The sequence below is a fragment of the Carassius auratus genome, unplaced genomic scaffold (genome assembly GCF_003368295.1).
Source record: "Carassius auratus strain Wakin unplaced genomic scaffold, ASM336829v1 scaf_tig00215416, whole genome shotgun sequence".
Taxonomy (NCBI): domain Eukaryota; kingdom Metazoa; phylum Chordata; class Actinopteri; order Cypriniformes; family Cyprinidae; genus Carassius; species Carassius auratus.
This window is the reverse complement of record NW_020528079.1, coordinates 1,508,949-1,522,020: the sequence shown is the minus strand read 5'-3', so window position 1 is coordinate 1,522,020 and position 13,072 is coordinate 1,508,949. Positions and strand designations below refer to the sequence as shown.

The window sequence follows — 13,072 nt, the reverse complement described above, 5'->3', positions numbered from 1 at the left end:
CAGAAATCTATAGGTCAAATATGACCGCAAATAAGTTATTTAATTGAGTTAATTAATTCGTAAATAAATATATATATTTCTATATTATATGCTGACTCCAAATGTTTGAATGGCAGTGTAAGATAGGTTGATATTATTCTGCAGGGATGCAATAACTTAATTAAAAATTTTAGATTTTCTATTTCAAATAAACACTGTTCTTTTGAACTTTGTATTTGTCAGAGAATTCTATAGTAATGGATGCAGAAAATTCAACTTGGCCATCACAGGAACACATTATATTTTAAAACATTCAAATAGAAAATAGTTATTTTAAATCACAATAATATTTCACAAATTGCTGTTTTTACTGTATTTTTCTTATTAAATAATTGAAGCCTTAGTGAGCACATGTAAGAGACTTTCTAACAAAAATAAATGCATTAATGCATTTTGTTTAACATAATGCTCCATGAAATATTATGTTTATTATAATAATAAATGTATGGTATGATACTAATAATATGCACATATCCATAGGCTACCCTGTAATAAATGTACAATAGTGAGAGAAAAAAGTAGTCTTAATGTAATTAGAGATTATTTAGAAAAAATTAAAAATATATTTTTCTTCTAAAAAAGTGCATACATTTTTCTTCCCTTTCTTAAGGTGTGTAAACGGTTTCTATGGTAACCCAATATTGGGTTCTGGCGAGCACTGTCGCCCCTGTCCATGTCCAGGACACCTTGATGGCGGACACTCCAGTGGAGCTTCCTGTCTCACAGATTATGCCTCCAATCAGATCCTCTGCCAGTGTGGTGAAGGATATGCAGGTAAAATAGTGTCACTAAATCAATAGCTTTTAATTCTCATTAAGTAGTTTTACTGATAGTGTCCTCTCTAAGGTCCTCGCTGTGATCTCTGTGCCCCCGGTTATTATCGTGACCCTGAGCAGCCTGGTGGGACATGCCGGCCATGCCAGTGCAACGGGAACATTGACCCCCAAGACCCAGAGTCATGTGATCCACGAACTGGCCAATGCCTCAAGTGCCTGTATAACACAGACGGCCACTCTTGCTCTGAGTGTAAACCAGGTTACTATGGAAATGCACTCGCTCAGGACTGCAGGCGTAAGTACAGTTACTCTAAAGCTTCAAAGCATTTTTTAAGGACGTTGCTAAATAATTTAAAAATGTTTTGTGTATGTGGTATAATTAAATGTGTTTATGTGGTTTAAGGTTAAAAAACACATTATTTTGCCACATATTGTACATTGTTGTTTTCTCCTCTATGCCCCGCCTTTCTGAAACACGTAGATTATAATGACTTTTACTGTCTTTTTACATGTTGCGTTGCTTCGTGCCGCATAGACATAAAACCATGTCTGCATTTGTGATCGGAGAAACGTCAACAACAAGCACTACTCTACACTTCTCAAAACTCGCGTTTGAATAGTCAGTGCAAATCCTTTAAATATGAAAACATACTTACAGGCTGTGAGTCAGCATTATTTGTCAGAACACTAGCATTGTAGGTGTTGTTAAAAGACCCGGTACTTCGGGACCAAGTCGGTACTAAAAAGATGAAAATTTGACGGTACCAGGTTTCTGTAAGTGCAAAGCAGAAAACGTGGAGGGAATCTCAAAATCAAGTCATGAAAATGAAACTTACATTTTATTATGGACAGTCACGGAATTTGTCAAAATTAAAATTAATTAATCAAATCAAATCTCCATATGGACCAGTATCTGTAAATGTTAAGCCGCAAAAGTTAAATGTTAAAGTTAAATGTTAAGCCGCGTATATGTGTGAACGAATGAATGACAGAGACTTGCGGTTTTGTTTACTACATAGACTGAAGCGCATGGCACTTGTGGTAATTTCAGTGAGGACAAAGATACATAGACAACATCACCAGAAAGGTTCTGAGTCACTTCACAAGCATTTTACCATTTCATATGAGCAAAACCAGTGTCAAAATAAAAGTAGCCCGTCAAAATAAAAGTAAATTTTTACATAAAGGCATTGTTCTAGAAATATTACTATTATTTAGTAGAATGTATGTGATACTGCTACTAATGTTCAAAAAATTAATAAAACTTTATTTTGTAAAGAAATAAATCACACAATATTTCTTCTATGTTTAAATTTTAATTGCAAATCCCCTTTATTTAAAAAAAAATTAAATGTTTAAATTTCATTAATCAAAAGACAAATTAAATTTGAGTAAAACTTTTTTACTGTTCTTCATAATTATATTACTTGTAGAAAATCTTTAAATATAATTGCAAATAAGTATAAAGAATAGCATTGGTTTTATTTTAATGTGATAAAAAGTGTTTTTTTTTTTTTTTTAATTAGCATATTTTTGTGTTTTGCTTTGGTACCGAAATTGGTACCGAGAACCGTGGATTTTCACTGGTATCGGTACCGAATACTGAAGTTTTGGTACCGTGACAACACTGATTGTAGGCTACTCGCACAGGAAACAGTCCTGGTCCTCTATTAGATGCGCTGCACACATCTGAATATTTACCACGGATTTCTAGTTGTGTCTTCTTTTGGAAGGCCAAAAAAAGTAGTTTCGCTTTCACAATGAAACACAACTTAAAGTTACGCTTTCTTTCTTCGCACAAACATTTTTGCAGTGTTATGCAAATCTTCCCACACAGTGCGGTAAACGTGGGGGCATGTTTAAACGAGGCATTTTAGGAGGATGTGGACAAGTCTTAACTTTTATAAAGAATATCTCTTTGGGTTTGAAAATTTTGTCTTTGCAACTTTAGGGATCTTATCTATTCACGAACGGCTTGTAACACTCCAAAGAACTTGGAATTGCATCATGTTACCCCTTAAAATGAATGAATTCATGCATTTATATGTAATTCTGCACTCTGTCTTGTCCTGCAGGCTGTACTTGTGTAACTGCAGGCACTTTAGAGAACTACTGTGCTGATGGAGTGTGTCACTGTGATAAACAGACCGGTCAATGCCCCTGCAAGCCAAACATTATCGGTCACAACTGTGACCAATGCACCCCCAACCACTGGAACTTCGGTTCAAACTGTGGATGTGAGCCCTGTGAATGTGTCCAACCAAATGCCTTCAGTACCCACTGCAACATGGTATGTTCTGTGACATACAGTATCTTTATTTTTAACTTTAAAATAAATGATAACTTTATTTAGCATTAAATCTTTATTTCAAATTTGAAACCTCAACAAAAAGCAATAAATGACAATAAACAAATGAAGGTCAAGATATAATGTGACATGGACAGATGTTACTATACGTTTTCAAACCCCCAAATGTGGTGAAATATGCATGGCAACTGTCATGGCAAACATCCAAAAACATATAGTGCTACTAAACTTTTATTATGTGAACGATATGTTGTTTAGAAAATTCATTTATTAAATGTATTAAATTCATTAAAGATAATAATAAGAAATGTTTCTTGAGCACCAAATCAGCGTATTATGATTTCTGAAGGATAAATAAAAACTATATTAATGGATGCAGAAAATCCAGGTTTGCCTTGACAGAAATAAAACAGAAAATTGTTATTTTAAATAGTAATAATATATCATGATATTATTGTTTTTACTGTTTTTTTGTTTGTATTTTAATCACATAAATGGATCCTTGATGAGGATAAGAGACTTCTATCAAAATATTATTCCACCAAACATTTCAATGGTAGTGTTTCTTGCAAAAATGTTAAATACATTTAAATATAAAACTTTAAATTAAATGTAAAATTAAAAATACAAATTAGACTCTTTAGATAACTAAATATTTACTACCTTAAACAGTTGTATCTGACATTATGGGCTTACATTAAATTCAAAGATGCTTTATTTTTTTATGTATAATTAATTCATCTCATTTTGAATTATTATTTTTTATTTTATTTTATTTTAGTCTGAAGAGGGTCTTGGAATTCAGTGTTTTCATGGCTTAATGATTTTCTTCTTCTGCCTCTCTATGTGCTTGTAGTTCAGCGGTCAGTGTCATTGTCAGACAGGGTTTGGAGGGCGACAGTGCAGTGAATGTGAGGCGTTTCACTGGGGCGATCCCAGAGGGCAGTGTGAACGTGAGTAGTGCACACACACACACACACACACACACACACACACACACTTCTTACTTCTGTTTCTTCTCTTTGTATATATCATTATTCCTTTATCTCCCACTGATCAGAGTGTAACTGCCACCCTCTGGGGTCCGATGTGGCTCAGTGTGACCGCATAACAGGTGCATGTGTGTGTAAGAAGGAGGCTTCAGGACGACATTGTGATGAGTGCGCCCGTGGCTTTACTGGAAACTTCCCCAAGTGCATTCCCTGCCATCCCTGCTTCCAGCTATGGGATGATGCCTTATGCAAGATCGTCCGGGATCTGACCCACATCAAGGATGTCATTGCCATGATTCTGGAAAAGGGTGAGGTACCCGGACTCAGCGATGTGCGCATACTTGAACTAGAGAAGAAGCTGGCACAGGTTCAAGACCTGATTCGAGATGGAGACCGAGAGGGAACCTTTAACTTAATAAGCCAGGCTATCGATGACTTAAGGTAAAGCCTGAACACAGTGGGCGGCACTGTAAATGTCATTTCACTTTAGTATGGCTAGCAGAGAGGGCCTAAAAATAATTTCACTTGCATTAAAAATGGTTATATTTTCAATCTTTATTGATGAGCATTATTTTGCAAACGCTGTTTTATTATGTACCTAACATACATTGTTAGTGGCATTTGGCACTTTGCGAGTATAATTTTAAGTTGCACGTTACATGAGGATGATTTTTATTGTTCTCCATTTAAATGCACATATTTTCAGAGCGGAGATCGCTTTGACTGATGGGCGTCTGATGAGCACGAGTCGTGAGCTGAATATGACTGCAGACCTTGACAATGCTCTGAAACGAAACCTAACTGCAATGGAGAAAGAACTGAAAGACTTGAACAATACACTTCACCGACTGCATATAGACCTAGAGAACTATCTCACTGTTGGATTTGCAGGTAAAGTATTATTTCTTAAGTTTTGCTCGTGTTGGTTGAAAAAAAAAATATTACATCCAATCAAAATTAACCAAAGAAAACAATTACTCAGATAGTTGATTACTTTGTAATTTTTAATCAAAATTCCTCATCTGAAATGACTTTCCTTTAAGGTTTCCAGTTCACACCAAGAAGGAACTATAACTATATTAAAAACATCAATAGATGATAATGTTCTGTTTATTAAAAGCTCTCGCTGCCGTTTGGTTGTCTGCCACTTTAAATGCTTGACATCTTTGAAGTCAATTATTATGTAAATTAGTATATCAATTCTCAACATAAAAAAAAACTTACTAAAAGTTATTCTATTTATATTGTTCCTCTGAGTCATTATTTTTATAGCCATTATTTCCCTATTGAAAAATATTAACTAATAGCCAAATAACTAATTGGGTATTATTTAACAAACTTCAGTTCCACTGTAAAATTTTCACCATCCAATCAATAAGAAAGTAAAGCCATTTTTTTTTAATGAAAGTCCTTTTTCCCCATGCCACACACAATATGGAAGTGACACTTTAATAAAATTCAAACCCATCCCATAGCCTTTTCCAAGAAAATGGGTAGGAAACCCACCTTTACATTCATATTCAGAACAGTTTTGTTGAATACATTTAACCCATGTTAATGTCTTTTGTCATTTTTGTTTTATAGAGCAGTTTGAAAACATCCGCAAGTACTACCAGAGTTCACTGAATTCAGAGAAGCGCTGTAATGCCTCCGTATACGGACCCCAGAGTCCTGTGGAACAGTCCGAGGACACACGTAACCGTACAGAAGCCCTGCTGAAAGACAGAAAAGATCTCCATACAGTCGCTGCCAATAACAAGTCTTTGTCTGAACTGGAGGAAAAAGCTCATGAGATAGACCAAACGCTCCAGCACCTCAGCAACAAGGTAGAGACTTTGAGCAATACTTTGGCTTGAGACCTGGAAGAGAGCCTAAGAATAACGTTAACTTTATCAGTGACACATTCTTGATTCTTGTTTTTCTTATGCTTTAAGGTATGTGGTGGCCATGATAACACCAGTGCAAATAGTAGCTGTCCAAATAGCCCATGTGGAGGAGCTGGCTGCCGTGACAGTGACGGTGCGCTGAAGTGTGGAGGGAAAGGATGTAAAGGAACTGTAGGTGCCTCAGTGACGGCCCTGGACAGTGCTGATGAAGTTAATAAGAACCTGACTGCTACCAGCAAAGAGTTAAAAACCATTGATAAAAAGGTAAACATTGTCTGTTTGTGCTAGTGCAGTGCGTGTGTGTGTATGCGTGTTAAGAGCCTGAATAATCTCTGCTTACCTCTCAGCTCAGAGACATCGCTAAACTCACCCAGACTGTGAAGACTCAAGCAAAGGACACACTCGATAAAGCCCAGAGCAAGAAAGAACTCTTTGAGAACTCCAACAAAATATTACGAGACTTCATTAAGGAGATTAAAGACTTTTTGAATGGTCAGTGATTGTGTTTTCAGTAGTGTTTTTGTGTTGTTTGAAATGTGAGGACGTTAAGGGATAGTTCAGTGCAAAAATATAAATTTTCTCACCCTTGTGTTGTTCGAAATTCCATACAATACAATAAATGTATACTACCTTTCAAAACTTTGGAAAATATTAAAAAACAAACAAAAAACACCCTCTTACTGAGAGTATAACAGTAGGGCAATAGTGATATGTATCCAACAGACAAAAATTTGAGTTACTTAAATCTTCCCCTGCAAAGCTCTACAATTTTATTTCTACCTGTACACATTCAAACCTGGTGCATCATGATTGGTAACAAGATGCACTACAATATTTGTTAAAACTTGCAACATCTTTTATGTTGCATGTATAAAAAATAATAATAATTAGAATTTGAATGTTAACATATGTATATGAGTAAATCATAGATTTACATTTTTTGCACAAACTGTCATTCTAAAATGTTTAATTATCATAAATGCCTAACTATCACTTACATGAAAACCTTAAAAAGCTTTTTTTAATACTAAAACTCATGATATATTCAGAGGAGGGAGCAGATCCAGAAAGCATTGAAAAAGTGGCCCAGCAGGTTTTGGCGATCTCCTTACCATTCAACAGGACCGTAATAGACAACATCATCGAGCAGATCAAAGCCAACATCGCCAACCTCACCAATGTGGAGGGAGTGTTCAACCACACCACAGAGCAACTGGCCAAAGTCAGGGATCTGCTTAAGAGAGCTCAAGATGCAAAGTACGCAAGAGAGAACATTGTTCACTTTGGTACACAGAAATCCACATATTGTAAATTACATTTTGTGTGTGTGATTTTGTGTTTGTGCAGAACTAAAGCTGAAGAGGTGAGCGATAACATCAATAAAACTAAAGAAGCTCTTGATACTACTCAGAGTGTCATAAAAACTGCTGAGAAGGAAATGACCACAGCCCTGGAAAACCTCAAGAATGCCCAAAACATCACTACTTTGGTAAAACTAATATATGTTGCTACATTGTTTCATGTTTCTCTTGCTCTCTTTTTTTTTTTTTTGACTAACATTTACTACTAACATTTTTTTTCTTACTTACACTAGCATTTTTTTTCATGTTTTTTAAAGTATTTTATGCTCACCAAAACAGCATTTATTAAAACATTTAAAAACAGTATAATGTTGTTACAATTTAAAGTTTTCTATTTTTATACATAATCCTTCAGAAATCATTCTAATACGCTAATTTGCTGCTCAAGAAAAATGCATTGTTATTATCAGTGTTAAAAACAGTTGTGCTGCTTAATATTTATTGTGGAAACTCTTTTTCCAGAATTCTTTGATGTTCAAAAGAACAACATTTATTGGAGATATAAATCTTTTGCAACATTATAAATGTCCTTACTGTCACTTTTGATTAGTTTAATTTGTCCATGCAGAAAAAAAATAATAATAATAACAAAAAAATCCCAAACCTATCGACTCGTAGTTTATGATTTGATCTAATCTCCTGTCTATCTCTTCGCTGAACAGGTGGACAACAAACTCTTAAATTTAGACAAGAACCTCATGGATGTGATGATGCGATTGGCCAATTTGTCAAATGGAGTAGATTTATTGAAAAATAAAACGCAGCAGAACAGGGAGATGGCAAAAGTTGCCAAAGCTCAGTCTGACAATGCAACTCAAGAGTCTACTGGACTTCAAGAGGTGTGTGTATGTCTAGCTATATTTATTTAGAGCTTCTGAAATGAACATTAAATGTTATTTGTGTATGCATGTTTGTGTTTAAAAGGAACTGGCAAATGCTGAGAATCTGTATAAAGAGCTGAAAGAGAAGGTGGACTCTGTGGGAGGCACAGGAGAAGGTAACATCAACCAGAGAATCATGGAGATGAAGAAAGAAGCAGAGGAGCTGCTGAAGAAGGCCACCATGGACATGGAAACCCTCAGAAGTATGTGTCCAAATGCACTGATCGTTTACTGAAGCTATAACCCAAGTGTTATTTTTTTTTTAACTCAATGAAAAATTAGAATTTTTTTTTTTTTTCAACAGTTATTTGACTTTGTTTGGCTCTTTTCTCATCGTCTTGTTTTTCTGTGTCCTTTCTTTGAAGAACTGGAGAGAAAGTTTAACAAGAACGAGCAGAAGATGCAGCAGCAGCGGGATGAACTGGCAGATCTGGAGAAAAACGTTACAGAAGTCAAAGATTATATCCGATTTAAAGTCATGGGCTACAACAACTGTCAGTAGGAACTGTAAATAAATGACAAAAGCCTGAAATCAGGACTCAATTTCTCTTCTCAATCACCCTCTGTGTGATATATATTCTTTCATTACAGCCCATATTGCTATTTCATTCCGAATTAACAGCTTTGCTACTTATTTGTTGTGAAGTTGATGACAGTTTTCAGAATGAAGCACTAGGTCTCATGGTCATCATACTAAATCAGTGGTTCTCAAAATTTTTAAGGTGTCGGAGGGCTGTAAAACCATTGAATACACCAAGTCTCATTTCATGTCCTTTTCACTGCTCATATATTTTCCTAAACTGCTGTTTTGTTCTTATTTTATCAAAACTAGCAAACTCTTTGCTAGCTAAGAAAATTAAACAAATGCTTACATCCGTTGACAGAGCCCTCAGTTATGTTATTTATTTAATGTTAACAGTGTATTCATTTGTATGGGTTGATTCATTTTGATTACATTTTCTGCTATATATTTATATAGTGGCCAAAAACATGCACTACTCTTCAAATGTTTGGGATCAGTAAGATTTTCTGTAAAGAAATTAACACTTTTATTCAGCAAGGATGTGTTCATTTGACAAAAGTGAAATTAAAGGCATTTAGAATGTAACAAAAGATAACAATTAGGATGAGAACTATTCATCAAAGAATCCTGAAAGGCTGCTGAAATTCATCTCTGCCATCACAGGAATATAATACATAATTTAAAACATAAGAAAAAAGAAAATAGTTATTTTAAATTGTAATATTATTTCATAATATTACAGATTTATAGATTTTTGCAGCCTTTGTGAGCATAAGAGGCCACTTTGAAATACTTAAAAAAAAAAAAAAATCTTACCGACCATGACTTTTGAACTGTAGTTGCATTTACACATTGAAATGCCTAACACCATAATTTTTATGCTGCATAAAAGACATATATGAACACATTAAACCTTTGGTATGGAATCCAAAAGGTACTGTTTTGTTTTATTTATATGCAGACACAGACTCAGTTATTTTGTGTATTACATATTTAGTACAGAAGGGGGCGATAGAGAATGTAGAAAAAGTGCAACAGTGGCACATATAACCAGTCCCAGGGCCGTTGCAATTGGGGTGAAAGGTGGTGACGATTATAGGGGCCCACGGCCAAGGGGGGCCCCCGGCGATCTCAACAGTCTGGCTGAGGCTAGCCTTAAAAGACTATCAGGACAGTTGACAGGCCAATGCTGCGTGTCGTCACGAAAGCTTATCATTTTCATATGTCTTTAAGCCTGACCACTTTCCAGTTTAAACATTCAAAAGAGTTTAAATCATTCAAACACAAGACACGGAAAATCTCAACTCGCGCGCGGTGTTCGAAGCGCACGCATCACACAGTCTCAGAGCCGCGTCTCACAGACCGCGACACTGAACCGAGCTCCTTTGCGAAGTTCTCCTCGAACTTCCTCTTGCACCTGAACGAACAAATACAAATCGCAGTTTAAACAAACTGAAAAGGATGTGAAAAAGCCCATTTCAGCACCACAGTGTTCTGGTGTTCAGGGCTCACGCAAAGAGAGGCGAATATAAAATAAAACGAGCTGTGACATATTATACCCAAAAAATCTTCATACATTGGACTACTAGTGAAATTGATAGAAAAAAAATGGGACCAAAAATTATTCAGACACTTTGACCTCACTACGTTTTGCTTACGTGTTTTTCTTTTTTTCCCCTGAATTGCAAATGCAACCTTTTCACATCACAGACTGAAAAAAATTAAGCATTGCTTGGTAACTGTTCAACAAAGTATTGATAGTTGTGCAAATATTGTCATACTAACAGTTGTCTGAAGTTTTGGTTGAATCCATTAAATATCATTATATATCTTTCTATCAAAGTTATCTGACATTATCAAGAAGAATTTGTTCTGAAAGTTCAACTCTGAGTTCTTGTCATATTTTATTACCATTTTATAAACTAGAGCAAATAAACTGTGATAATGTAAGAAATGTTGAAGGTGTCTGTATACATTTTGGTTTGACTGTTAATTTAATTTTTACAGTGAAGACTATGCAGTGCTATTTTATAATTAATTATTTTTTTTCTGTACCTGGACACCTACAAACATGAAACAACTTAAACATTGTGGAATTAGCACAAATACATAAATAGAATGAACATATAAATTAAACAATTTCAAACAGGACCCACTGGTACAATCTGCACCGGGGCCCCGCAAACCCCAGCTATACGGCACTGATCATAAGTATAATTTTCTAATTGCTTTTCTTTCAAATCATCTCGCATCCTGTGTGAACTGTGCGATATGGAGAAAATATCTAATTGCGAGATTTTTTATTTATTTATTTTTTTTGACAGATATTGCGATTTCAAATTTGTAAAGTCAAGCTTCAACTCAATATTGTCAATATGCACAGTATGAGAATCTTAACCCTTGAAATTCTTACAGTTTCCATTAAACCATTACAAAGTTCCTTTTTGTTTTTGGCATTATTCCAATAGGAATTACTGTTGTTCTATCCAATACAATTCCCATTATAACCCTGAAATCCTTTCAATTTTCAATTGTGTTTTGGGAGGGGTTCTATATATTTTTCAGCAGACAAGATTATAATGGTATAACTAATTTTATATAATTAACTTATTTTATAGAATTTCACTGGAAATGTTTTTTTTTTTTTTTACATAAATAAAGAACTGTATTTCTTTAGTCAATTATTTAAGTATTCTACATGTTACACTGTATTTGGCATTTTAAGAACAAGTGGAAAATGTGCTGAATGCTTCCTTTAATTCAAGTGAAATTAGCAAGCAGTTAGACTGAATTTTACATTCGTTTTAAACGGAGCCAGGCGCGAGTCAACGCAGGTTGAGCACGTGCGTCGAGCATCCATTCTGCCAGATGGAGATTTGCGGTGCAGTGCGCGCGCGATTATACGAGAGGAGCGAGTATGAGAAGCATTTAGAGACATAGGCTGTTTGTGCGGTCTTCTGAATTGGGAATTGGGAACATTCAATAAGAGATGCACTTGATATGCATTGTAACGCAGCTCTTGTAAATTAACTTTTTTGTTTGTTGTCTGTCTTTTCCAAGCTTAAGTTACATAACTTTTTTATTTAGTTTTAATTTACCTAACTATTGACTTGACCCTGTAGACGGGGCATCATTATAATATAATTTCTGCCTCTCATTATTTATAAACTCTATATAAACTATATACTATTTATAAACAGGCAGTGATGTAGAAGAAGGCGTTGGTCTTCCTCTGCGGAGGCGGGGTTTAGCCACACTATTATGTCATAAAGTGGTGCATTTCACAACCTGTTGTTCAGACTAAAGATAAAGTTTTTAGTTCTTAATCTTACACGATGTTTTTATAGTATAGTGACCTATTATATGTCAAATAAGACAAAATAATTTTGATTACTCAGTTCATGGCCCTTTTAAAGGGGGGGTGAAATGCTCATTTTCACTCAATATCCTATTAATCTTGAGTACCTATAGAGTAGTACTGCATCCTTCATAACTCCAAAAAGTCTTTAGTTTTATTATATTCATAAGAGAAAGATAGTCTGTACCGATTTTTCCCGGAAAAACATGAGCGCCTAGAGGCGTGACGTGTGGGCGGAGCTAAAGAATCACGAGCCAGTAGGCTTTTGAGTTGAGAGCATGTGGAAGCTGTGACACAGATCCAGAGGCTGAAATTTAACAAGAGCAGCATCAGCAAAGGCGTCTCTATGTGGTATGTACTGAAACTGTATATATTTGCTTAGCGGTTTTGGAAAATGACTAAGTTCCACTTTATGTCGTCCTGTTTTTTTTTTTTTTTTTTTAAGCTGTACATGTGGAAAGTGCAGTTTGATGACAACATCGCATGTTGTTTACTTGATGTGCTTACGCTCCGATAGCTAAGTTAACAACACAGAGATATTTGAAGCAGTTTTACTCACCGCATGTGGTTCCAACACACAATCGTGACCCTTTTCCGTTGGGACTGCATTATCATAAAGAAATAAACAATGTGCAATCCGAAATGCAGGGAACAAACAAAAACACTTGCACAACTCCGTTGATGCTCTGTAAAAATAAACTCCATCCACTGGTCCCTTAATGCTGTTTCTCTTTTGGTAATCTGTGCAGGGTTGTCTTGCCCTGGCAACCAAAAACACACTTCTTTTGTGACTTTTCGCGACGCTCTCGCTCTGATCAGGCTGTGCTCAGCCTCTCAGTGCTCTGCTATACGGGAGCGCGCGCGCACTTAGGACCCATATAAGGAAATTCCGCTCCATCTAACGTCACACAGAGCCATACTCGAAAAAAACTTTCCGAAACTTGTGAC

The 13,072-nt window shown here is 35.5% G+C and overlaps 1 protein-coding gene across 3 annotated transcripts in view; it reads left to right on the top strand.

Moving 5' to 3' along the window:
• The window catches only part of LOC113094681 (laminin subunit beta-1-like), a 40,316-nt gene extending 29,951 nt beyond the window's left edge, over positions 1-10,365 (top strand). For 2 of the 3 annotated variants that reach the window (XM_026260272.1, XM_026260273.1), the window contains exons 22-35: positions 650-813; positions 886-1,110; positions 2,891-3,105; positions 3,980-4,076; positions 4,184-4,556; positions 4,822-5,006; positions 5,700-5,941; positions 6,050-6,265; positions 6,349-6,493; positions 7,051-7,258; positions 7,349-7,490; positions 8,025-8,201; positions 8,287-8,446; positions 8,609-8,745. In XM_026260272.1, the coding sequence (XP_026116057.1) occupies positions 650-813; positions 886-1,110; positions 2,891-3,105; positions 3,980-4,076; positions 4,184-4,556; positions 4,822-5,006; positions 5,700-5,941; positions 6,050-6,265; positions 6,349-6,493; positions 7,051-7,258; positions 7,349-7,490; positions 8,025-8,201; positions 8,287-8,446; positions 8,609-8,745 (2,686 nt within the window). Of the gene's footprint in view, positions 1-649; positions 814-885; positions 1,111-2,890; positions 3,106-3,979; positions 4,077-4,183; positions 4,557-4,821; positions 5,007-5,699; positions 5,942-6,049; positions 6,266-6,348; positions 6,494-7,050; positions 7,259-7,348; positions 7,491-8,024; positions 8,202-8,286; positions 8,447-8,608 lie in introns of all 3 variants that reach the window. The other variant, XM_026260274.1, reaches the window with a different exon arrangement.
• The last annotated feature ends 2,707 nt before the right edge of the window (positions 10,366-13,072 follow it).